This window comes from Eublepharis macularius, chromosome 1, assembly GCF_028583425.1.
Source record: "Eublepharis macularius isolate TG4126 chromosome 1, MPM_Emac_v1.0, whole genome shotgun sequence".
NCBI lineage: Eukaryota > Metazoa > Chordata > Lepidosauria > Squamata > Eublepharidae > Eublepharis > Eublepharis macularius.
The window spans coordinates 134250530-134273688 of record NC_072790.1 but is presented as its reverse complement, the minus strand read 5'-3'; the positions used below and the strand labels follow the sequence as shown (position 1 = coordinate 134273688).

Genomic DNA, 23159 nt, shown 5'->3' with positions numbered 1-23159 from the left:
TTTACTGCTAGGCACTTTGGAAGCACTATTCTTCTCTAAATCAAATTAGATCATTGTTGCAGGTTTCAAATGCATGTACTGTGCATTCAGAAGGTCCCAGATTTAGTCTCACACCTTGAGTATGGGAGAATCCTCTGCCTGGGACTATTGGACAGTTGCTGCTAGTTAGAACACTAAACTAGATGGGCTAATGGTCTGGACTGTATGAAGCCACTTCATATGTTCCCAAATTCCTTTTTTCTATATTGCTCAGAAGATATCTGTGAACTTACAATCCTGCCGCAACGAACAAATGTATTACCCAACAACAACTTCTGTGTCTTCCAGTTCTCATAGCTTCTAATGCTATTCTGAGTCCATTAGTGTCTGAAGTCAAATTAGCTTTAAGTAATACAGCTGAAAAGTAGGATTGTGCACAGTGAATGGTTTTTATTGAATAGCCACACATAAATTGCTGTGTTGTTGCCACTGAATACTTCAGTTTCACCCTTCTTTTTCTTTTGTATCTCAGCTAGATAAGATGTTCAAATGTTCTCTTGAGCATGAAGTGCCTTTCGGTTGCTTAGGTTTGTACACTACTTGCATCCCTACTTGCATCCCTATTTGAACAGCAATAATGTTTCTAAAATTGTCTGAACAATCTTCAAAGGCAGCCTCAAATAGGCTCAGTTCAGACATAATGTTTTATTTCAACTGTCAGCTGTTTATGAAAACAGAATTTAGCTCACAGATATTCACTCCTAGGGCATGCCCAATTTGGGCCAAGTTTGGCTGGAATCAGGCCCGATTCGGCCCAAATTGGGCCGCTAGAGGGTGCTGGAGTGCTCCTGCACTCCACAGTGGCCCAATTCAGCCCTCTGGGGCAGCCCATAACCCACATGATGAGTTCACTTCCCAGAAGTGATGTCATTGAGCAAGCCAGGAGCGCGAAAGGGAAAAGTACAAGGTAGGAGCTGGGTCCCACATCTCCCACCAAGGGGTTTGGGGGATCTGGCAACCCTATACTCACCCCAAAGTTGACCAAACTTTGTTGCATGCAAGGACTGCCTAAGCAGGCTGCTTAGCAGGAAAGCTCCACTGATGATGTAAAATAGAACCCTACCTGGCCCATCTTTGGCCCCCTCTTTTGTAGGGCAGATGAGATCATGGTGTCTCTGGCCCCTCTCTGCTCTTTCTCCTCCTCTTTTGCCTTTCCCCTTTACTCCAAAATGCTTGTTGGTCTCTGCCAGGTTCATCCATTCCAATCCTCTCTACTGTTTCAGGGTCGCTTCCCCTTATCTCACAACACTAGGTTGGGGAGGGGGGCGAAGGATTAGGCTGACAGGAAAGAGAGGTTCAAAAGTACATATCACATTCATACGCCCTATTTCAAAACAGGCTTTGAATGTTCTAATTCAGGCTGAATATACAGAAAGTTTCAGGGACAGCTCCAAATGCAAGTTAGCTGTTCCTTCAGACTTAGAAGTAGTTATACAAGTATTTAAATAGAAAACAGTCCAGTAGCACCTTTAAGACTAACCAACTTTACTGTAGCACAAGCTTTCGAGAATCACAGTTCTCTTTGGAGAGTAAGAAGAAACTGGAGGGTATGCATGAAGGGTAAGAAGGAACTGGTCAGATATATAGGTGGAGAGGGGAGTAGATGCAATCAGTGGCTTCTGATAATGGGATCAGTTTGCTTCTGATAATGAAATCAGTTACTTCTGATAATGAAAATAGAAAAGAGTCCAATAGCACCTTTAAGACTAACCAACTTTACTGTAGCATAAGCTTTCGAGAATCACAGTTCTCTTCTTCAGATGCTACTGGACTCTTTTCTATTTTTGCTACTACAGACTAACACGGTTAACTCCTCTGGATCTTCTGATAATGAGATAACCATTCATAGTCTCTATTCAATCCAAGCCTGACTGAGTCAAATTTACATATGAATTCCAATTCAGCACCTTCCTGTTGGATTCTGTTTTTGAAAGGTTTCTGTTGAACTACAGTAACGTCTAAGTCCTTGATGGAATGTCCTGATAGATTGAAGTGTTCTCCCACTGGTTTCTGGATGTTGCCATTTTTAATGTCAGATTTGTGTCCATTTATTCTTTTGCACAGAGGTTGGCTGGTTTGTCCAATGTACAGAGCAGATGGACATTGTTGGCACACGAGGGCATATATCACGTTGAAGGATGAGCAGCTGTAAGAGCCAAAGATAGTGTAGTTAACGCCATTGGGTCCTGTAATTGTATTTCCTGGGTAGATATGAGGGCAGAGCTGGGATCTGGATCTGTTGCAGGGTCTGGTACCTGTGTTGGTGACTCAGCTAGCCGATTCATGGTTGTAAGTGAGAAGTCGTTTAAGGTCCTTGTCTGTAGGCAAGGACAGGTCTTCCACCCAGTGCTTGTGAGAGAGAGACATCATTTTCCAGGATGGGTTGTAGATCACTGATGATATGTTGGATGGGTTTGAGCTGGGAACTATAGGTAACAATCAGTGGTGTTCTGTTGTTAGTTCCTTTACGTTTGTCCTGGAGCAGGCTGTTTCTGGGTACTAGTCTGGCCCTGTCGATTTGTTTCCTCATTTCATTTGATGGGTACTGTAGCCCCAAAAATGCTTGTTGTAAATCTCATAAGTGGGAGTCCCGATCAAGAGCACTGGAGAAGATATGATTGTAACGTAAGGCTTGGCTGTAGACAATTGACCAAGTGGTATGTTTAGGGTGGTAGCTGGAGGCATGTAGATATGAGTATCCGTCGGTGGGTTTCCGGTATAAGGTGGTATTTATCTGTTCATTATGTAGTTGTACAGTGGTGTCCACGAAGTGTGCCTGTTGTGTAGAGTGGTCCAGGCTCAGGTTGATAGTAGGGTGAAGGTTGTTGAAGTCCTGATGAAATCTCTCAAGGGCTTCCTTCCCATGGGTCCAAATGATGAAGATGTCATCCAAGAATCTTAAGTATAGGAGTGGTTTCAGTGGATGGGAGCTGAGGAAGCATTGCTCCAAGTCTGCCATGAATATGTTAACATATTGTGGTGCCATGCGTGTGCCCATGGCTGTGCCATTAACCTGTGGATATTGAATCTAGTAATTGCTCTTGCTAAACATTATTTATATTTCTATAAAGCAAACTTGTTGATATAAAGGAGATAGGTGAAAAAGGAAGGACAGAAAATTATAGTATGTTCTTAATATTTTCATGGGCATGACAGTTTTATGTCAGGATGACTCAAATTATTTAGGTGTCTTGAGAAAGAGGTAATACAATTCAGAGCTGATTCTGGTAAAATGTATGTCTTCTTCTTAGAGTTCGATTTGTTTGTTTTTTAATTTGGGGTAGCACAAGTGGCTCTGATATTCCAGCAGACAGACTAATAGGACTTCTTGCCTACAATTTTGAGCTATGGTTCCAAATTCTGTGACAAAAACAAGTGAAACCAAAATGAACTGACAAATTTATTTTGATGGTGGTGGAATTAATAATTTTGCAGTCTATTTCAATTCCTGTGCATGACTCAAGATTCAAATGCTTGGAAAATTCCTGTGGAAGAAAAATGTATCCTAATGCATCCGTTGGCAGGAGTGATACAATGAGAAGATACTGGCAATTGTTTTACATGACGAATTAATTCTCCCACACTGACTGCTGGAAATCATACCAGAATGCATCAGTTCTTTAAAATTTGAGCTGAAATGGAAAACTCTTCCAGTTTTTGTTCTTGCAGCTATGAGGGCTAGAAATTTGCTTAATATAAAGAAATATACACATTCTATATTATGCAAGTGACTGGATTTTGCACTAAAGCAGTTGTCCCCAGTGTCTGCCAAGTGTTTTTAGAAAGTGGGTGGGGCTAGGTGGGGCTTTTGTTAAGCATGGCTTCTGCTTGCCCACTGAGATTAGTTACTCAGATTTTTAAAACATTGCTTTGGCAGAAGCTGCTTCCACAGCACAAGAATCTTCACTGTGTAATTGAAGGTAAGCTTTAGCAGCCATTTTGTGGCAGCCATTTTGTGACTGTGCCCACCACACTGTGTCAGAATTCCAAATGTGCCCACAGACTCAAAAAGGTTGGGGATCCCTGCACTAAAGGAAATATTCTCCACTCTATCATATATGTGCATAGCTCTGCTTATAAGCAACTAAATTATACAAAATTGTGTACATTCAAACACTTTAAGGGCTACAAATATATGTTTGTTATTCTTGTTTGTAAGCTGCCCTGAATGCACTAAGATCAGTGTATAAATTTAGAAGGGCAGGGTATTTTAAAACAAATAAATTTGTATTTCTTAATAAATTGGATGAGTACAGTCGGTAGCCTACCAATTTTAAAAGAATTCTTGGTAAGAATTAGCAATCAGCGTGGGAGTTGCTCACTATGGTTTTAAAGGGTCATGGGAAGAAATCTGTGAAATTTTCTTAATTCTAGCAATAACTATTTTTCCATCCAAAGAAAACTGAAAAGCTTATAGAAATTAAATGATAATGCATCTTTAAGCCATAATACCACATACTGGCTCCAATCAGTCTCTGTGGAGCCTACTTTTAAGGAGCCCTATTTCTTGCTGGGTAAAGAAAAACAGAGTTCCAATGAGACGCATAGGGATCCTTCTACTCAGTTATTTCCTACGTGTATTTAAAATGTATATGAAAAAACTGCCATTCTTTTCAGTGTCTTTGCTTTGCCCATTTTCTTGGCATGTATGAAATCAACTGATGTTATCAAAAATTGATATTATTTGGCATATAAAACTCAGTTCTTTTAATTAATTAATTTTAAAAAAAAGAAAAATCCTTCAACTGCATGAAACTGAAATGGGTTCATAAAGTTCAAGAGAGGTGAAATGATTTCTCTGTTAGATCCTACAATTCCGCTCAGCTACTGGCAGAGACTTCCTTCCTCTGTCATTTGCTCAGTGGAGTAACAGGATCCAGCACAATGTATCTTGCAAACAAGTAAGAGCCAATTCACATATTACACAATTGTTGCAGCCACAAGGACTTTGATTCACACATGCATGGGGACTTCCTTTCCTCCCAGGTGCACACAGGTGCAATTCAGATCAGGACTGCAGCATGCATGCGAAAAGGGCTTTAAGCCTTCCTCCCAGCACCATTTTCCTGATCTGAAATGGCCTTAGGAAGCTATTAGCCCCACTGAAAAATATAAATAGCAATATCTCAGTTTCCCCAATAGGAAGAAGGTTCAGGGTGAGAAAGGCTGAAGCCTTTTCTCCACATGCATTGTGCTCCCAATCTGAATTGGGCCTATGCATGAAACTCCCAAAAAGTCCTCAGGGCAGCAACAAAAAAGTACAAATTAGTCTTAAGTGTCTGAAACATGCCAAGACATCCCCGCATATAAATATAAAATCACACAAAACATCATGAAAGTAGCAGAAGTGGGGTGTTATTTCCTTCACTGGGGGCTACTGATGAGATACAGATTATGCTTCTACAATGGGGCAAAGAGCCCCATTTACATGGGGGGTTGGTTGCTGTAATGATTTCAAGAAATGGGTGCATGTGTCTTTAAATGTTTGGTGAGATAGGTGAAGAGTGGGGGGTGAAAGAGAGAGATGAGTGAGTGATATGATTGGTTGATGACAGAGAGTGGGCGGAGTGAAGGCAGTTTTCAGTTACTGAGGGAGAGAAAAAGATTCAGTTAGGGCAAGAGAGGCGAGCTGTGTGCAGCCTGAGTGTGTTCATGTATTTGTGAGGGAAAGGCAACCTGAGTGGAAGCCTGAACTGAGTGTGTCTGTGAGACTATATATTCATTCTATTTGAAGCAGGCAAACTGTGTGTGCGCCTGAGAGAGAAAGAACTGAGAGTGAAAAGAAAACAGGCTAGTTGTGTGCTGTCTGAGGAGTTCTCTGTGAGAGAAATATAGAGCCTAGAGAAAAAGGGTAACTGTGTGTGAAGCCTTACAAGAGATCTGTGTGAATGAGTTTGGATGAAGCAACTAGAAGAACTAAGAACGACTTTTATGTAACCAATACGCTTCTTAAAAAAATAAACTTCGTTTTGTTATACCCCCCCCCAGGGCTGCTCCAAGCCAAAAAAAATTGTGCAGGGGAAGGTCTAAGCCTTCTCGCTTTGTGCATCATAGTCCCAATGTGAATCGGGCCTGTGTGCACGTGTGATGCATGGAACCTTAGAACACAGCTCTCCACCTGACTTGGGCATAGATCCTGAGGAGTTAGCCGTGTTAGTCTGTAGTAGCAAAATCAAAAAGAGTCCAGTAGCACCTTTAAGACTAACCAATTTTATTATAGCATAAGCTTTCGAGAATCAAGTTCTCTTCATCAGATGCCTGATCAAAACCTGACTTGGGGTATCTTATGAAAACATAAGAAAAACTACAGGTGCGGGACTTCTTCCAGGAGCTCATACTGATGCCCACCAAGTTGGTCAGTCATTGAGACCCTCCCCCCAGTCACCAATACACACAAACTGGTTACTTGCCTCCTGACGAGGCAAGAAGTACACATGTATTAATGCTGGAGTCCCTGGAAAATTCCAACAGGTGCTGGGTGCTCCCACATGTGAATACGGAAGTAGCCCCCCTGCAAAATTTAGCAATACCATCTAGATACTTGTAATAGTCCTCAAATCTTCCCCCCTGAATTTGGCAGCAGTTAATTTTAAACCATTGAGTAAAATTCAAACTTTTCCCCTCAGTCTAATCCCAATTCTGAGTGGCTGAAATCCCCAAATGATGGGCTTATCTACCCATAGAAGTAGCCTCAACTTCCCTGGTGTAACTCCGTAGCAGGATCTTCCCACCTACTGACCAAAATGCTGCACAGGACTTTCTACGAAGATTTTGAGCAGGTCTCAGTTTCCAAACCTTCAATTACATTTCCTTCTTCAACATCTGGACCCCCAATCACTGCCTGGGATCACCATGCACAGCATCATAGCACATTCTTCATTGCACACCCCTCCACCAAACTCTCCTGGACTCTTCCTCCCACAAGGATCAGGCTCTTATGATTTCTTTCTCCCTTTTGCCCCCTTACCAATCCAGACCTCAGGTATCTTTTCTTAGGGCCATAGAGTTTGACTGCATATGAGCTGAGTGTGTTTACACTGAACTTGGCATTCATTTGCTTCATGCTGTCTTGCTTTCTATGTTGTATTTTTCCAACAAAGCTGAATTTGTTCTATTTTCCTGCCTGTTTCTTCTCCATTTTCCCTCCACTACCCAGCACTGCCCAGATTGGGTCTCCAGTATACACCAGTAATCCTAAATATAGATTGCCCAGAGGTACACATTTGACCTGACATACACACAAGGGGGACATTTCAAAGTTAAGGACCTTATATGTACCCAATTTGAGTAACAATACAACAGAGAAAGGTGGGCTAAAAAGTAAATCAATCAAACAAATGAACAAACATAGGCCTTACATTAACAAGGACATAAGATGCTGTGGCAAAATGAAGAAGGCATGAAACACTAAATGTAAACTAATTCTAAAATTTATTTTTATTTTATTTATTTGATTTGATTTATATTCCGCCCTCCCCGCATCAGCAGGCTCAGGGCGGATACCGTATAGGCCAGAAAATTGTAAACCTTGTAAACCTTAGTTCAATAAATCATGCCATGGAGTGGCTGCCAAGGTTAGAATGAGCATCTCTCTGAAGAATTAAACTAGATATAAAGGAAAATACAGGTTCCAAATCCTGTATTTTCCTCGTAATGTTAATGTGGATGTTAAAAAACACAGAGGAAAAATGGCAGGCAGAAGAGGGATGACTAAAGCAGCATTTCCCCTTCAATTGTGCTCCAAAACAATAAACAACCATAGATGGGAGAACATCCTGTTGGGGAAGGGGGATTTGCTGGCAAGAACTGACAAGAACAAGAAAAATTAGGAATCCTTCACCACACTTACCTTCACTGCAAGTCCTACCCACCCCTGCTATCCCATTATCCTGGCAAACATGGAGTTCAGTCTGGCTGTGTGCTAAAATGCCTAGTTTCTCCCTCATTGTATCTTGATGTGTTAGACAGAGGTTCAAAAACTAACCAACCCAGTTCTAATACATAGCAATACAAAGGGAAACAAGGCCCACTCCATAGTGACTATCAGCGCTGACTGGTCAGCACCACAGTCCTCTGCTTATGCAAACTTTTTGGCTCCTTAGGGCTCCTTCTCTCCAAGGAAGTAGGCCTAGGTGGCCTTGCTTCTTCCTCCCATTTAAAAATAACTTTTTCTGGCTTCTGAACAAGAATGAGCACTGCCAAGACATTATCTTTCTCTTAGTTATATATAGAAAAACTTGGCACAGTGGCTTCTTAATGGAGGGGGGGAGCTAATGCATACAGACAAGAATGGACTCTTTACATTGTTAATATGCCTTACAATGCAACCCTGTACACTCTTACCTAAGAGTAAGTCCTACTGAATATTAGGGAATATACTTCTGAGTAAATCTGCTTAGAATTCCACTGTAAACAGCACATGAGGAGGTGGTCAAAACAATTACTTAAACTATACTTCTCTGCTACATTTTAATATTGCAAATTAGAAACAATTTAAATATGCATCTATAACCAGAACTCATGTGCAATGCAAATCAGTACATTAAGCCTCCTATATTATACACACAATTACCCTCATATATTATACACACAATGGAAAACCTGATAGGATTTCCAGCACAAGACTGGCACCCGGCAGGAGACTAACTGGAGGGGGGGGTGAGGCTTGCCAGTAATGTAATGTCATCACCAGCAACACAATGATGTCACTTCTGGCACAACTGAAATTGCCATTGCTGCATCACCAGTGATGCTCTAGCATTTGGCCAAAATTCTGTGGTTTAACCATAGAGTTTTGATCCAATGCTAGAGTGTTACCAGTGACATCACTTCTGGTTGTGCCAGAAGTGATGCCATCATACCAGGATGCTCCAATCACCCCTAATTCAACCCCCCCCCCCATTTTTTCTTCCATTAGCATCTGAGTGGCAGCAGGAACAGCTGGCAAGGGGGTGGTCTCCTGCTGTAGCAACTATGGCAGCCATAGCAATCCTGTCACCTGGTTGCTTGTGGCAATTTAACATTTCCTTCTGTGAAGCACCGACCTGAGACGCTCCACTGGAAGGGTGGGCCAAGGCAACGAGGCACAGACTTCAAAAGGGAGAAGAAGCGCAGCCCTGGAATGGGTGCGTGCTGGAGAACGAGTAGGCAAAGCAGACAGCAATTGATGGAGGCAGGAAGCAAGAAGGAGGCAGGGGTGCAAGAAAGGTGAGGCAGCGGCCGCAGCAGGAGAAGGGAGAAGCTGATCTGGAGAGAAAGGCTGGCGAAGGCGAGCCTGAAGAGAGGCAGTGATGTGCTACAAGCAGAGCAGAGATCCAGAGGGAGGCAGATGTCCCAAAGTGAGCAGCAAAGCCAGAGGCAGAGCTGTCCAAGGCTAGGGGTAGCCAGACAACCCATGGCGCCCCGACTTGCCCAACGCCACATCCTCCCAACCAGGAGGGAAACCCTCAGCTGACACACCCAGTGAGCACAGGTTAATGGAAGCACAGGGGATTGCAAAGGTGGGAAGCACCCAGTAAGGCCAGGGATGAGATGCAGAGTGGCTGCTTGCAGTAAAAGGGGTTGTGCCTACTCTAAGGCCACTGGGGTGGACGTCACACTTTTCTTTCTCTGCCACCCCAAGTTTACAAAACGTGGGCAGGGCCATTCTAAGGCAGGGCTTGTTACTGGCTGACCTCATTCAAATTAAAGATTTTTCTATGGCTGCAATAGCAACTGCAGGCGCTGGAGGACCAGGAGGACTGGTAGGTACCTGGCTTTCCATAATCAGTGGTTCCATTCAGCTTCAACCTCTCCTCCTCCCTCATCAGACTTTCCTTCATATCTTTTTATTCCCCTTTTCGCTCTCAGAAACAAGTGTTCATATTTTATAGGAAAACATTTTTTAAAAAACAGCTCCCCTAAATAAAAGCTTTATTAATATAGAAAGCCAGAGATATATTTAAATGACATGAATCGAATATTACCAAGAATGTTTGCTAGTCAAACAATTCTGATCATGACAGACCAATGACTGAACTCTGAATAAGGCTGCTTCATGTGTTCAGCATTGTTGCCAGGCAATTCTCTTGTAATGAGGGGTGGGAAGAATTGTATTTGGCTCTGCTTCCCGTGGCAGCCATTTTGGCATGGCAATCACCACTCCTCTCAAAATTCCAAGGTGACCATAGGCTCAAAAAGGCTGGGGACCACTGCTATGTTTGCACAGAGTTGCACTCAGAAGACTACACAAATGGTGCTCCTTGTCTCCTTTAGATTTTCAGGTTAGACGGGAGACAGTCAGTCTTGTGTTAAGCTTGTGTAAACACTGGGCAGCAATTTGATCACTATTCATTGGGGTATCACTTTCTTCTCTTAGGAAGATGGTGCATTCATGCTACAAAATGGCTGGCATACTTTGAGCCAATAGTTGGGCCAGTAACTTTGAACATGTTTTCTTGATCTGCATAATTTTCCAGCAAACTAGCAGCCACACAGAAATATTTTCAGCAATGGAATGGAAAAGTTCAGAAAATGCAGAAGGTGTTTTCTTACTGCTAATGATGGAATGACTCTATGGTCACCAAACAACTTTGTAGAACAGTTATCTATAATCTGATAATCAGTATTTGCATTGTACTTGATGCAAAATCTGAAGGGGTTTTGGCAGAGTACTACTAGTCTTTGATGCAGAATTCAAAGTATTTTGTGAAAAATAGGTAAAATTGAATAAATGACAAGGAATAAGACCACAGCAGATTAAATGGTAAGGAGAAAGAGATGAGGGCTCCATGGGGGAAGCTAGACAGTACTATGCATTGGAGAAATCCCTTTTCCAGACAGTGGGAAGTTCCACTCATTAAAGGATTCATCTGATATCTAAGCTCTGCACACATCAACTGCATACTTTCAATGGTTTCTCTGCAACTCCAAGGGCCAAAGCTTATTTTCTAAATAAAAAACTGTAATACACAGAGACAAATTCTCTGCTGCTTTCTATGTACTATGCCATGCCAAACTGTCAAAAATGGAATTCAGGTCAGCTATGTATGTTGTATTCCTTAAATTCTGGCAGACTTACCAAAATATACAATGCTTGGATTCTACATGGACATACTATATTCTTGTGATATCTACATTCTCACAAACTTGACTTCACACAGCTGTGTAACCCAAAATACAAGCTATGCATCAAATGTACATGTGCAGTATTAGAGCTATTGAATTCCAATTCGTATCTGAACGTTAGAGATGAAATCTATTTAAAGTATTTGCCCCCCACCCCCACCCTTTCCCTTGAGGCTTAAGGAGGTTTCCATACAATATGCAACATACATAGCAATACCCATTTAAGATCAAGATAAGTATTTTCATAAAAATACTCATTCCATATTTTCCATAGAATCATCCATATTCGTTAATCCACCAGCATAGCAAAAAATGAATCTAAAAATCAAAGCATAATTCAAGATTCAACAGAAAATCCTCCAAAATAGTACTGGCTTACAAGTTCTTTTGAAAGAAAGATACTGTGGTCCTCATGTCATTTGACAGTCCATTCCCCATGAATGGCGCCATCACCAAAAAAGCCATAGTCTAGCTGCATCTGATCTAATCTCCTGTGAAACCTATGGGCACCAGACCTCTGGGGAAGAAGGAGTGGAAGATGGGCACTGTCCTAAGTATGCCAGCAGTCCCTGAAACAAAGCAGAAGGAGGCACCCTAGTGGTTGGTAAAAGTATGGCAGGACCAGATAGGAGAAAAGACGTAACTGAGGGCAAAGTTCTGCTTGGGAGGGGGGGAATGTACTCGGGAATAGGCACAGGGCAGGTCCAGAAGGAGGATGATAAAAAGAGTCCAGCTGAGGGAAGTCCAGCTGAGGGAAGCCAGAATACCTGGCTAGGACCAGTTAGAAACAGGGAAGGAGAGTAAGAGAACATGGGGGACAGAAGATGGTGGTATTAATGGGCAATTCAGCCTGGTTACAGGGTGACTGTTAAACTTGGAAATGTCTGATTAGAAGTGAGCCAATTAAAAGGATAACTCTGGCATCTCCTGAGTGCTGACTCTTCTTTGACAGCATGGTTACAAGGGCACATCTCTGCGGGGTTAGGCCCCTTATTTTGAGTGGTATCACACCTCCTTAATAGAAGGGACAAAGAGTAGATACTGCTAGTAAGAACTGAGCTGATGCATGAGCTCATATAGAAAAAGGCAGCCATTCATATATATGGAAGGATTTAATGGCTAAATCAACACCTTAAACTAAGCTCTGTAACAGATTAGCAACTGATGCAGTTGATCTAATAACTTGTCCAATATGACTGAAAAAATTTGTTCTATTCATCAAATAAGCAGCTTTTGCTGTACTAAATGAAATGTCCAAATTGTCTTCCAGGGCAACTCTACATATGTAAATTGCAGTAATCCAGCCTTTGGGATACATTAGAATGGATCCGTGTGGCCATATTGACCAACCAAGCCTAAATAGGAACACAGTTTATGAGCCAGATGTAACTGAAAAACAGTACTCTTAGCAACACCACCACCTGCTTTTCACATCAGCAGGGCAAGATTTAAGAGTATCCTCAAAGTCTTAAAGCGAATCTGCTGGGGACAAAGATAATCCTTCTTAGAACTGGTAATACATTCTCCTCCTGAACCTTACCTTCTAGCATTGCCTCCATATCTAGACTCAGTTTCAGTTTCTTCTGTTTAGCCACTTGAGTCGACCAGCATAATACAGTGATAGCTACTTCAGGAAGCTCAATGAAATATCTAGCTTGGTGTCTTAATCATACTGATGGTACCCAATTCCAAACCTAAAGACAATCTCACCAATTGGTCTCCCATAAAATCACAGGGGGAAATTCCAGAGCAAAAACCCACATGGCAATTCACAAGATGCTGATTTGGCATCTCCTACCACCACTTGCCAAGTGCAGACACACAGAAGGAACTGAAACCAGTGAAAAGTCACTCCTTTTATACCCACTGGAAGTTCCCAATGACTCAACAAGATGGAATGGGCCAAATGCTGTAAAGATCCCACAGGATCAACAGTGAAACATTTCCATATCCAACTGAAAGTGAGATTGTTCATTCTCCCATCTGTCTGCTGTAAGATTAGAAATTCCTTGGAAATAGAAAACAATATGCCTTTCTAGTACATGACTGTGTGATATGAAGCATGGATGGAGAAGAAACTTTTCATTTACAGTCCACAAAAAATTCCCAAAGCCTGATAAATTCATTGCAAAACAGTTAACATTATTGTTCTACATTAATGAAAGTCCTGATATTGTTAGACTTCCTTCAATGATGAATTCTTTTGGGCAAGATGTCACTAATTGGAATTGGCAAATGCTTTAAACTGTTTGCTTGCTTTAAAATTAGATACTAGCTATAGACTTAGTATTGTATTTTGTATGCAACACTAAATATTCTTGCTTAATGGGTTGCATATAACTTGTTTTGTGAGAAACTGTCTTAATTATTCAATGTTTATACGGATATTTGTCTTTTTTCTAGAAAATTCCTCAGAAGAATAGTATCAACTGACCAAATTAATTGGCCATCGATTATTTAACTGTAGTGAAATATTCCATGGAGTTTTTTCTAAAGGATGCCTTAAGTGGCAACCTACATTATTTATTGTGGAATCACCTGGTGGGACTATTACAAATGAGGCCTCTTGTTTTCTATCTCTGTACATGCCTATACACATACACCTCCTCATTTAGAAGGACGTACCCTTTTCTCAGAAATCAGTAATGTGTGACAAAAAACTTCTACCAAGCATGGTTTTTTTAAAAAAATTATTTTCTCAAATAATCAGTCAAAAGGTTGGATCCAGACTAAATTTTCCATTGGCAGAACAGAGGTTTCCAGCCTTCCCCTCCCACAACTGCCCAATAATCTCCATGAAATGCTGCTTCTCCGGGACAGGGCACCCTGAGAAGCAAGCGGGGGGGGGGGGGTCTGGCAGCCCAAACAGCCTACTTTGGCTGTGCGGTGCTGCCCAGGAATGGCACCAGGAGGTGGGGGGGCGGCATGATGATGTTACTTCCTGCAATGACATCATCATGCTGTCCCAGGAGCGCCCACACTCTGTGTGCACACAAAAAGTAAGCCCCCCCCACCCGCCATCTGGCTACTCTAACAGTGGGGGAAGAGACAACACTACCTTTAAAAAGGCATAGTTACATACTGTGATGTTTTGCTCCCTTTATGAGATTTCTGGTATGTAACACCTGCAATGGTACCTCACCATAAGGCTCTGAAATGGTCTGTATTATACTGCCTGCCTTAGTTTTTTGCTGCCACCAAAGGCTCTCTTGCCTTAAGTCTCTTAGTTTAACTTTTACTTAGGAGAGCTTTGTTATATTGGGTGGAATGGTCAGCATGTGGGAGTGGCTGTGAAGTAAAAGGGGATCCTTTATATTACATGAAATACATGTTTCATTTAAACAAAAATAGAATTTATTTATAAATACATATGAGTAATGGTTTTAAAGTAGTTCATAAGCATATAGGTTTCAGATAGGTACAGATCTTCATATATTTCTAAACGGACTCAATCACAAAGCCTTATTTCCTCCCCAGTTGCCACTTAGGCTAATAATATCTGTCTGGGGGTAGAAGAGCGACACCCCCCAGACTCGCGACCCCAGCCCCTGCAAGACTCACCTGGCGGCAAGGATGAGCAAAAAGAAGACAGCCTGGCCGTGGTCTGACACCCAGCTGGGCCAGGGGAATCCCCCACCACCGCCTGATGCTCAGCTAGGTTGAAGGAAGCCCCCTGGCCACGGCCCAACGCCCAGCTGGGTCAGGGAAGCCCCGACCAGGCCAAAGTCCCTGCAGTGGCATGGCCCAGGCAGAGCCAGGGAACAGTATGGAGCACTGTGGCAGCCAGCAAGGAAGGAGACCTGGAGAAGAGGAGGACACAGGAGGTGTAGTGCCGCTGGAGGAGCAGCTGGTGGGTGTTCCATGAGCCGCAACGGAGCCAGGACCCACCTCACATGCCACACCAGGGAGGAAACTAGGCCACACCCAGACATGGATGCCGGCCAGCCCCGCCCTGCAGAATGGCCAGGGAGGCATGAGGAGAGGCTGAGGGCCAGTCCAGGCTTCAGAAGGAGCTGGAAGAGGGGGAACGCCCTGGCCATCACTGGAGGGGGGAGGTCTCCAAAAGTAAAGAGGCTTTCCCCACAAGTAAATGCCAAACAACAAAAAACCCACACCAGGGAAAGATTAAGTGAATAATATTTCTTAAATGCACTTAATGCAAATATTTCTCAATTGCTATACTTGATACAAAAATAATGATCAACTCTCATACAGTATTTTCAAAAGACTTATCATAATACACCCTTGAAGCTGAATATTCCCATATTCAATGTCCCAGTGTCCAAAGGGGTGTACTTTGTACCCCAGTGTCCAAAGGGGTGCACTGACAAGTGTGCAGAATTGTATGCACGTGAGAGTTTCTCCGGTGATTCTTTGAATATTGCTTGTGTGGTGGTCATTTGATTGGCCCCTGAGGAAGTGGACATCACACGAAACAAGCTAATTTTGCTGGCAGCGTGTAGGGCGGGGGGACCCCTTCGGGGCCCCTTCCAGTTTCACTGCTCCACCAACCTGAAAAAGAAGAAACTACAACTACAAAAAAGATATCAATCTAATTGCATTGGAGAGACAGAGGGATTTCTGTCTGCAACACGGAGAATCATCGTTAAAGACTCTGGGGGGCTTACAAAGTGCACCCCTTTGGACACTGGGACATTGAATATCACCTTGAAGGGTGTATTATGATAAGTCTTTTGAAAATATTGAGTTGATCATTATTTTTGTATCAAGTATAGCAATTGAGAAATATTTGCATTAAGTGCATTTAAGAAATATTATTCACTTAATCTTTCCCTGGTGTGGGTTTCTTGTTGTTTGGCATCACTGGGGGGGGGGCCTGGGCAGCCGCGGATAGGGCAAAATCTGGGGGAGGGGGGGAGTCTTCCTTCAGATGGGCTATATAAGGGCAAACCTCAGGGTGGCTGTTGAAAAGTAGTTGGGAGTGAACATGAGCAAGCACAGCTGAGAGAGAGAGAGAGAGAGAGAGAGAGAGAGCATGGCAATGTTCAGAGAGAAAGGCTAGAGCCAACTGAGCCAATGGAGGGAGAGAGGGAACAAAGGTGCCACGAAACCTCCCTTCTCCCCCATTTCAGAGGCCAATCCTGTGACCAGCCCAGAGCAAGAGCCAACCTGGAGGGTTGCCACCCCACCAGGTGCTGATGACCTCGAAGGGGAGCCTGATAATATCCATAAAGAAAAGAACACAGACCCCCTCAGATTATAGCACCTCACTCTTTCTGTCTCCCAGCACCTCTCTCTAAGCTCACTCTGCCCCCTAGCGTACAGCTACTGTCCAATCACAGCCCATTTCACTTACCCATCCACCTCCCCCCTTTTCTTAGATCAGAGGCCTGCATTTTTACCTACAGTAAACATACATTCAAAACTCCATCTTAATTAGCAGAAATAAAACATCAACTATTTACACTGCTAAGCATTACACTTACAATATCAATAAGTTAGGGTTGACAGGTCCCCTTAACCTCCCAGTGGAAGGGGTGGGGAGACCTGGCACTTACCTCATCAATTCTCTTGTGCGAGAGCTCCCAGCAGGCTCAATGATGTCATTCCAGCAGTGACATCATCACACCAGGTGGCGGGCATGCTAAGGCCCGTCACAGGGCAGGAGCATGCCTACCACCACGTGTAATGACATTTGAATTTTGAAATACACATCCCCAATAGGAAGTACACATGCCAAGGAACTGAAATTGGCTGTGGCTCTGTGCTACTTGGAAATAAAATAGAAAAATGTCTTTGTGACCACGGAAAATATAAAGCAGCCCTTGACGCCAGCTCCTCCTTGCTACTTTGGTTCATTTATAGCTCATAACATTTCTCCAATGCCACATTAGATCCCTATATAGAATGCTTTCATCGTCAAGCCCAAATTAAATTGGTATCTTAAGAAGAAAGCTATGATTCTCAAAAGCTCATAGTCTGAAAATCTTGTTGGTCTCCAAGGTGCCACTGAACTCCAATCCTACTGTTCTACTGCAGACCACAAGGCTACCACCTAAAACACATTTCTCCAATGAACTTTTCTCTCAGCTTCTGCAAACCAAAAATAACATGTTGTCCACCCATGTCTGAGGAGGTCAAAAGAGCTCCCACTCTCCTGGCTTTCCATAAATGATGCAAAACTGAATAATTCAAAAAGCCTTTTTACTTAGATGGGAGGGAAGTATTGTAGGGAAAGAGTCTCAGATGCTTCGCTAATGAGTTAGGGACCATAGACTTCACCACTATGTACCTTACGTACTACCTGTTGTCTTAAACATGTGTTCCTATATACTACCTATGCTTCATGTTATATAATGTCAGTCCTAGAATTGATTATGTTCTGTTTCAGCAATTCTTCACCTTTGTATTGGATCCTTGCTAATGCTATGTCTTTGTAAAATCCTATGACATTGCCCTTGACTCTGTATGGAAATGCCCTTGATACTGATTGTACTAATGTCACACTATGTAATCCATGTTGAAAGGTGGACTATAAATGACATAAATAAACAAATATGTAGCTAAATAAATAAATAAATGTCCATTTACCTGGAAAAGAGAAAGCCTAATTTTGCCAATAGTTGTTTACTGAACTTTTGATCACTTCAACCTCTACATGTGCATGTATGAAGTAGTCAGAGATTGAAGTAAACTTGGCTTTTAACAATGTGATCGGCAGATTTATCTAGGAGTAGTTTGACAATTATTTTCAGTGACTTATTTAATCTTCTATAATATAACAGGGCTACAATTTAAAGAACAAGACTGCTGTGAAAAGAGGAAGGCAAATTATCTCTTCACCCTAACGTAATTTTCCTGCTAAAAATTATTCCCTCTTCAAGCTGGTTCCCTAAAACAGACAAAAGGAACTTGGAAATAGTAATTTATAGTTGGAAAACAGGGCAAGGAAAATGCTACCTTTCCCCCTGTATTGATTTTCCCTTTTAAATCACAGCTCCAGTAGCTGCACTGTACAAATTATAGAAATACATTCAGATGTGCTTTCACCCTTAAGCTTACTATCAAAAACTTGCTGTTATGAAAAACTAATCCAAAACAAGAGAATTTTTATTTTACTTTAAATCATTTGTACCATGCTTATCCCCAAGACACTCAAGGTAACTAACAAGAGATCAAATAATTACATAAGAGTTGAAATAACTGCATAACAATCCAAACAAAACTAATTATAAAAAATATAAATACAATCCACAAACCCCATCAAAACCCTGACACCCACAACAAAACAACATCTTCCCTCTCAGAAAAAAATGACATAAACAACATCAGTGAACATTAAAGCAGGACTAATTACCATCCATATCAACAGAAACACTTTTGGAAAAAGTAGCATCTTGCAAGTCCTCCTGAAGGACAAGGTGAATAAAGAATGCTGCTCAGTTGCAAGGCTGAACCAGATGAGGTGCAGGGAGTTCTGTGACTGAAGTTTCCATTTTTTAAAAACCCTGCAACTTCAAGGCATATTGGCCTTGATTGGGGCTGTGGTACACAGAACAAGATTTCAAGCCTTCTGCCCATGCCATTTCCCTGACTAGAAACAGCCTTGGGAACTGCTATTTCCCACTTTGGGGAAACTTATACATGTACCCTAAAGTTTGCCCCAATAGGGCAAACAGTAACTCCCCAGGAGAAAAAAAAAACGGGGAGACAGCTTTAAAAACCCTCTCTCCATATTTTCAATCAGAAGAACCTGATAACTACATTGCTAAAATAAAGCTGCAGGCTCAAATTACAGAATTCCCTTCATTGAGCATCTGGCTTGATCCTCAAATGGGCTATTCCAGGGGTTTGGCAGTATTTTAAAAGCTTGATTTCTAGTGGAGACCAGGTGAGCAAATTGGAGGAGGACCAGATAGTAGAGAATGGACAGGTTTAAGGTGGCACTAAAGTTAAAGCTAGGAGAGACAATCCTTCATATATGTGGGTCCCAAATTGTGACAAGCTTTCAAGGTAACTTAGACTCAAACTCGACAAATAGACAACCAATATACTGCAAAATTTCATTCAAAGAATAAATGCATATTTAACAAAAAAAAACTGAGCAAGGAAACACTAGAACATCCTGCATTTTAACTCAAAGAAACAAAAAAGCTGACACTAGTCCAAAATGTCTGAATGCAAAGAATTTACTTTTCCGCCCCAATTCACAGAACATTTCATATCATTTTATGCCTACTGACTATCAAAACATTTATTGTCCTACTAAATTGTCATGGTTTCAATGGTATTTCTCCCACGTAAGTCCAATTTATTTCTATAAAACATTTCTATTAGCTGTATGCTAGAATACCCACTTCTGTATTTTACTGCACTTTACTCATGCATTTAAACTACTGCAAAGCAAAATGTGTAACACAATAAATTAGCCTTAAGGCTATCAACCTTCTACAAACATAATTTGCACAGGTACCAGAGTAAAGCAAGGCATGAAGTATAAAAGAAGACAAAATATGTCCTTTGTCATTTTTTAAAAAAAATAGTTACTCGTTTGTTGGCCCATTGAAAAATGTCCCACGTACACTCATTTATTCCTCCTTGGTCACTTTTTTGCTTTTTAAAAACTGCTGCATATGCAGCTGCAACTATAGACATAGTGGGGAGAAGAACAGAACTTGAGAGAGGTGAAAAGAAGTTGAGGTTGTTCAAGGTCAAAAACAACTCCCCATTCCTCAAAAAAGAGAGTAACAAGTAAGGTGCCTTATGAGGATGAATTTACAAAAAACAAGTGTATTGTAATGAAAGTTGGAACAATACAGTAGGTGGGAAATAAATACTGTGAAACATTTGTCCATGCTGATCACAGAAAGGTACTTCATGCAAATAAACCAGGAAGTTGGATACTAAACAGTGGCAGATTAGGGGGCCAGATGAAAAATGCAGTCACATAGACTATGCCCAATGCCATGCAGATTAAACAGTGGATACATATCTTGATGCTCAAGGCATGAACATAGCAAGACAAAAGTGTAATGGGGGGGGGGGGGTTGGATATGAAGCAATACTAAGATTGAAGTATGAACAACTTGTTCTTTAATCACCCATTGATGCACTAGGAATTGACAGATATTCTGCAAATGTTTATCCCAACAGAAAACTTTCAAAAACTCTTTGGAAAAACAAACATTTTCTTAAGGAACGATCCAATGTTAATTCTTGAGGATTCTAAAGTGAGAATATCTAGTCCTTCCACAGACATGTAGCTGATGATGTTTGGGTATATTAATATGCTTCATGTTATGTTAAGCACATGTGTTTTTAAATTGCATTTGAAGCAAAAAGATTATTCAGTCTCAAATCTTCCAACATATAACACAGTATAACACAGCCAATATGCACAAGGAAAACAGTGCAGTACAAATCTGCTCCATTAAAGGGGTGGGTGGGTAGGGAAACTTAAACACCACTTACTCAAAAGCAAAGAAGAGTCCACTGGTAACCAAGATAAGAAGAAGTGTCAGGTAGAATACTCCCGTCTGGCGAGCCATCATGATCCTTCCATTGCAAAAGAATTTGTTTCTCCCAGGGAAAACCTCCCATTTTCTCCTCAAAGCTGTTTTCTTTTTCTTATGGGGAGACTCCATGGGAGAAGAGGAGCTGTGAGTGCTGATCTGACTGTATTCACAGTCTTTCATGGGCCCTCCACCACCAGCGCCAGGAGTCATCAAGGGAGAATAAGGAGGGGGAACACTCCCCCAAACAAATCTTGCTGAAGAGAAAGTTTTCCAGAAGCCACTATTAGTTGTTTTATTTTTAAAAGTTTATCACAACATTATATAATATGCAGTTAACTGTTGAGAGTCTAAAGGCGTCATTCCAGAAATAGTAAGTAGTTTTCCCCTTCTTCACAACTAAATAAAAACAGTTCAAAATAATCCTTTAGAACTGCATAATCATTTAACAGAGGATGAACTAGAAAAGTCAAAATATAAATTAATTTCCAACCAATCATAAAACTTTAAAAGAATTTTGAAGCATTGCGCCCTTTGCTTAAACTGTTCAGTGTGTACTTCACAGACAAAACATCACACAAAACATCTTTAAGAAAGTCTTGGTTCAAAATTGGAGGCAAGCCATTTTGTAGCCGAGTAGCTTTCTTTCACAAAGGTTTGTTGTAATACAGATGATTCTACAAAAATAAAAAATTCCTATTAATTTTTTCAGACATATCAATCCTGATCTAAGTTCAGCTGCTGAGAAACAACCCATTTCATCCAATTTCTTCCTTAACCCTACACTTTACTGTGAGTCCTCTGTTATTTTTCTTCTTGTTGCTCTGATTCACAACAGGATTATCGCTTTTTCTCACTATAAAAACTCAAACTTTCCTAAGCATGAAAGAGGTCGTTCAATATTATAGTCAAACCTCATTCCTGGGGCGGGGGGAACTAGAGAGGGCATACGAGGAGCCAGTCAGCGTTATGTGACAAGAGAAACAACCTGCTTCTCCTATTCCGCCCCCTACCCTCGTTCTTTCGGAGTCGATTGCAAGGTGGTTGTTTCAGTCACCAGCCACCACAGTCTTCCAGTTCTCGGCTGCTGCGGCTGCTGCCGCCTCCTCTTTTCTCCTCCTCTCTCTTCTGTCGTTCTTCTTGATTCAGCCCTTCAGTCCTTTACAGAAGCTCATCCCTCCTTTCCAGTCAGGGAGCAGAAATTACTCAGCCAGATGTTTGCAGCACCGAAGGCCCGTTTGCCAGCCAAGGGCCATCCTGCGCCCTTCCAAACGGTTGCTGGCTCCCCAGCCAGACCGCAACACCCCTCCGCCTGAGCGCGCCCTGCCGCCGACCCAGGCGCTCGCTCGGCTTCCCCGTCTCCTTATCTAGTAGGCTTGTCCCCGACAGCCAGCCCCAGCCCAAGCAGAAGCCGCCACTTCTTCCTTCTCATCTCCCAGGCTACTGCGGAAGAGAACAGCGCGGCGAGGCACAGTGACAAGCGCCCCCGAAACAACGGCGCGGCGGCCGCCTCTCCGTCCAGAATCAACGCGCCCCTGTTCAAAAGCAGGGGAAGGCGGCAAGGCAGGCGCGGTTATAACAGAGACACCCTGGGAGCGACGCGCTCGGTTTCTTCTGGGCTTTGCCGAGTCGCTTCTGGAGGAAGGCGAAGAGGAGACCTCTGGTAAAACCGTCCCCGAGAGCGGATCACTCGGAGCAGCGACCCCCATTCCCTCCGTGGGATTTGCCTTTCGGTTTCATTGTCAAGCGCTGGACGGCAACAGCAGTTACTCTGCCCGTCAGCTCCGGCTTCACAGAGCCAAGGGAGGGCAGCTGCTGGGGCGGCGGGAGCCTTCCTCTTGCTCTCTCTGTCCGGAAAGTCGTTCCACAGACAGAGCCGTCAGTCTTTGTTCATTTTAACTGCATCTTTCTCCCTCAAAGCACAGACTCGCAGCAGAGAAGGGGCTCGTGTCAGTATCTCCGGGAGAGCACGCTTACCCAGCCCGCTGCCCACAGCAGCCGGCTGCAATGCCTTCTGCCATACCTAGGCGGCGGCAGCGGGAACCGCCGCTGCTTTCCTTTCTCCTCTCCTGGCCAACAGCCGCAGGTCGCAGAAATGAAAGGGGGAGGACAGAAGGGAGATGATGCCACCGCTACCGCCCCTCCCCCACCAAATGTCAGTTTACCTCCGTAAGGGCTTATGGTTCCGCTCCTTCCCTCGGCCACGTCTCTCCCCTCCTCCCATTATGACCTTCTGGGAAATGTAGTCCGTTCGCTTCTTCCGCTTGCACCGCCCATAGACATGAGCTCTGATAGAAAGGAAAATGAGGTTAGGGTAAGGCGGAAAAGGAGCAGGACTACAAGTCCCAGAGAGGCGAAGAGGTTTCTTCTCTCCCGTTGGTTTTGCTTGCTGAAGTATATCCTCATGGAGATAGCGGACGAAGAGGCATTGGAGAGAGTGGGGTAGGGGACAAGGGGCAGTAGGAAGAGTAGAAAGAATTTTTTTCCAATTATGATTATTATTATTCCTGTTAGCACTTCTAACTGGGAAGGGGTAAAAGC

The 23159-nt window shown here is 42.6% G+C and overlaps 1 protein-coding gene across 4 annotated transcripts in view; it reads right to left on the bottom strand.

Moving 5' to 3' along the window:
* ZDHHC14 (zinc finger DHHC-type palmitoyltransferase 14) overlaps positions 1-22708 on the bottom strand; it is a 97892-nt gene extending 75184 nt beyond the window's left edge. For all 4 annotated transcript variants that reach the window (XM_054969967.1, XM_054969980.1, XM_054969974.1 and 1 more), the window contains exon 1: positions 20578-22708. In XM_054969967.1, the coding sequence (XP_054825942.1) occupies positions 20578-20831 (254 nt within the window). In that variant the 5' untranslated portion in view covers positions 20832-22708. The remainder of the gene's footprint in view (positions 1-20577) is intronic.
* Between the last annotated feature and the right edge of the window lie 451 nt (positions 22709-23159).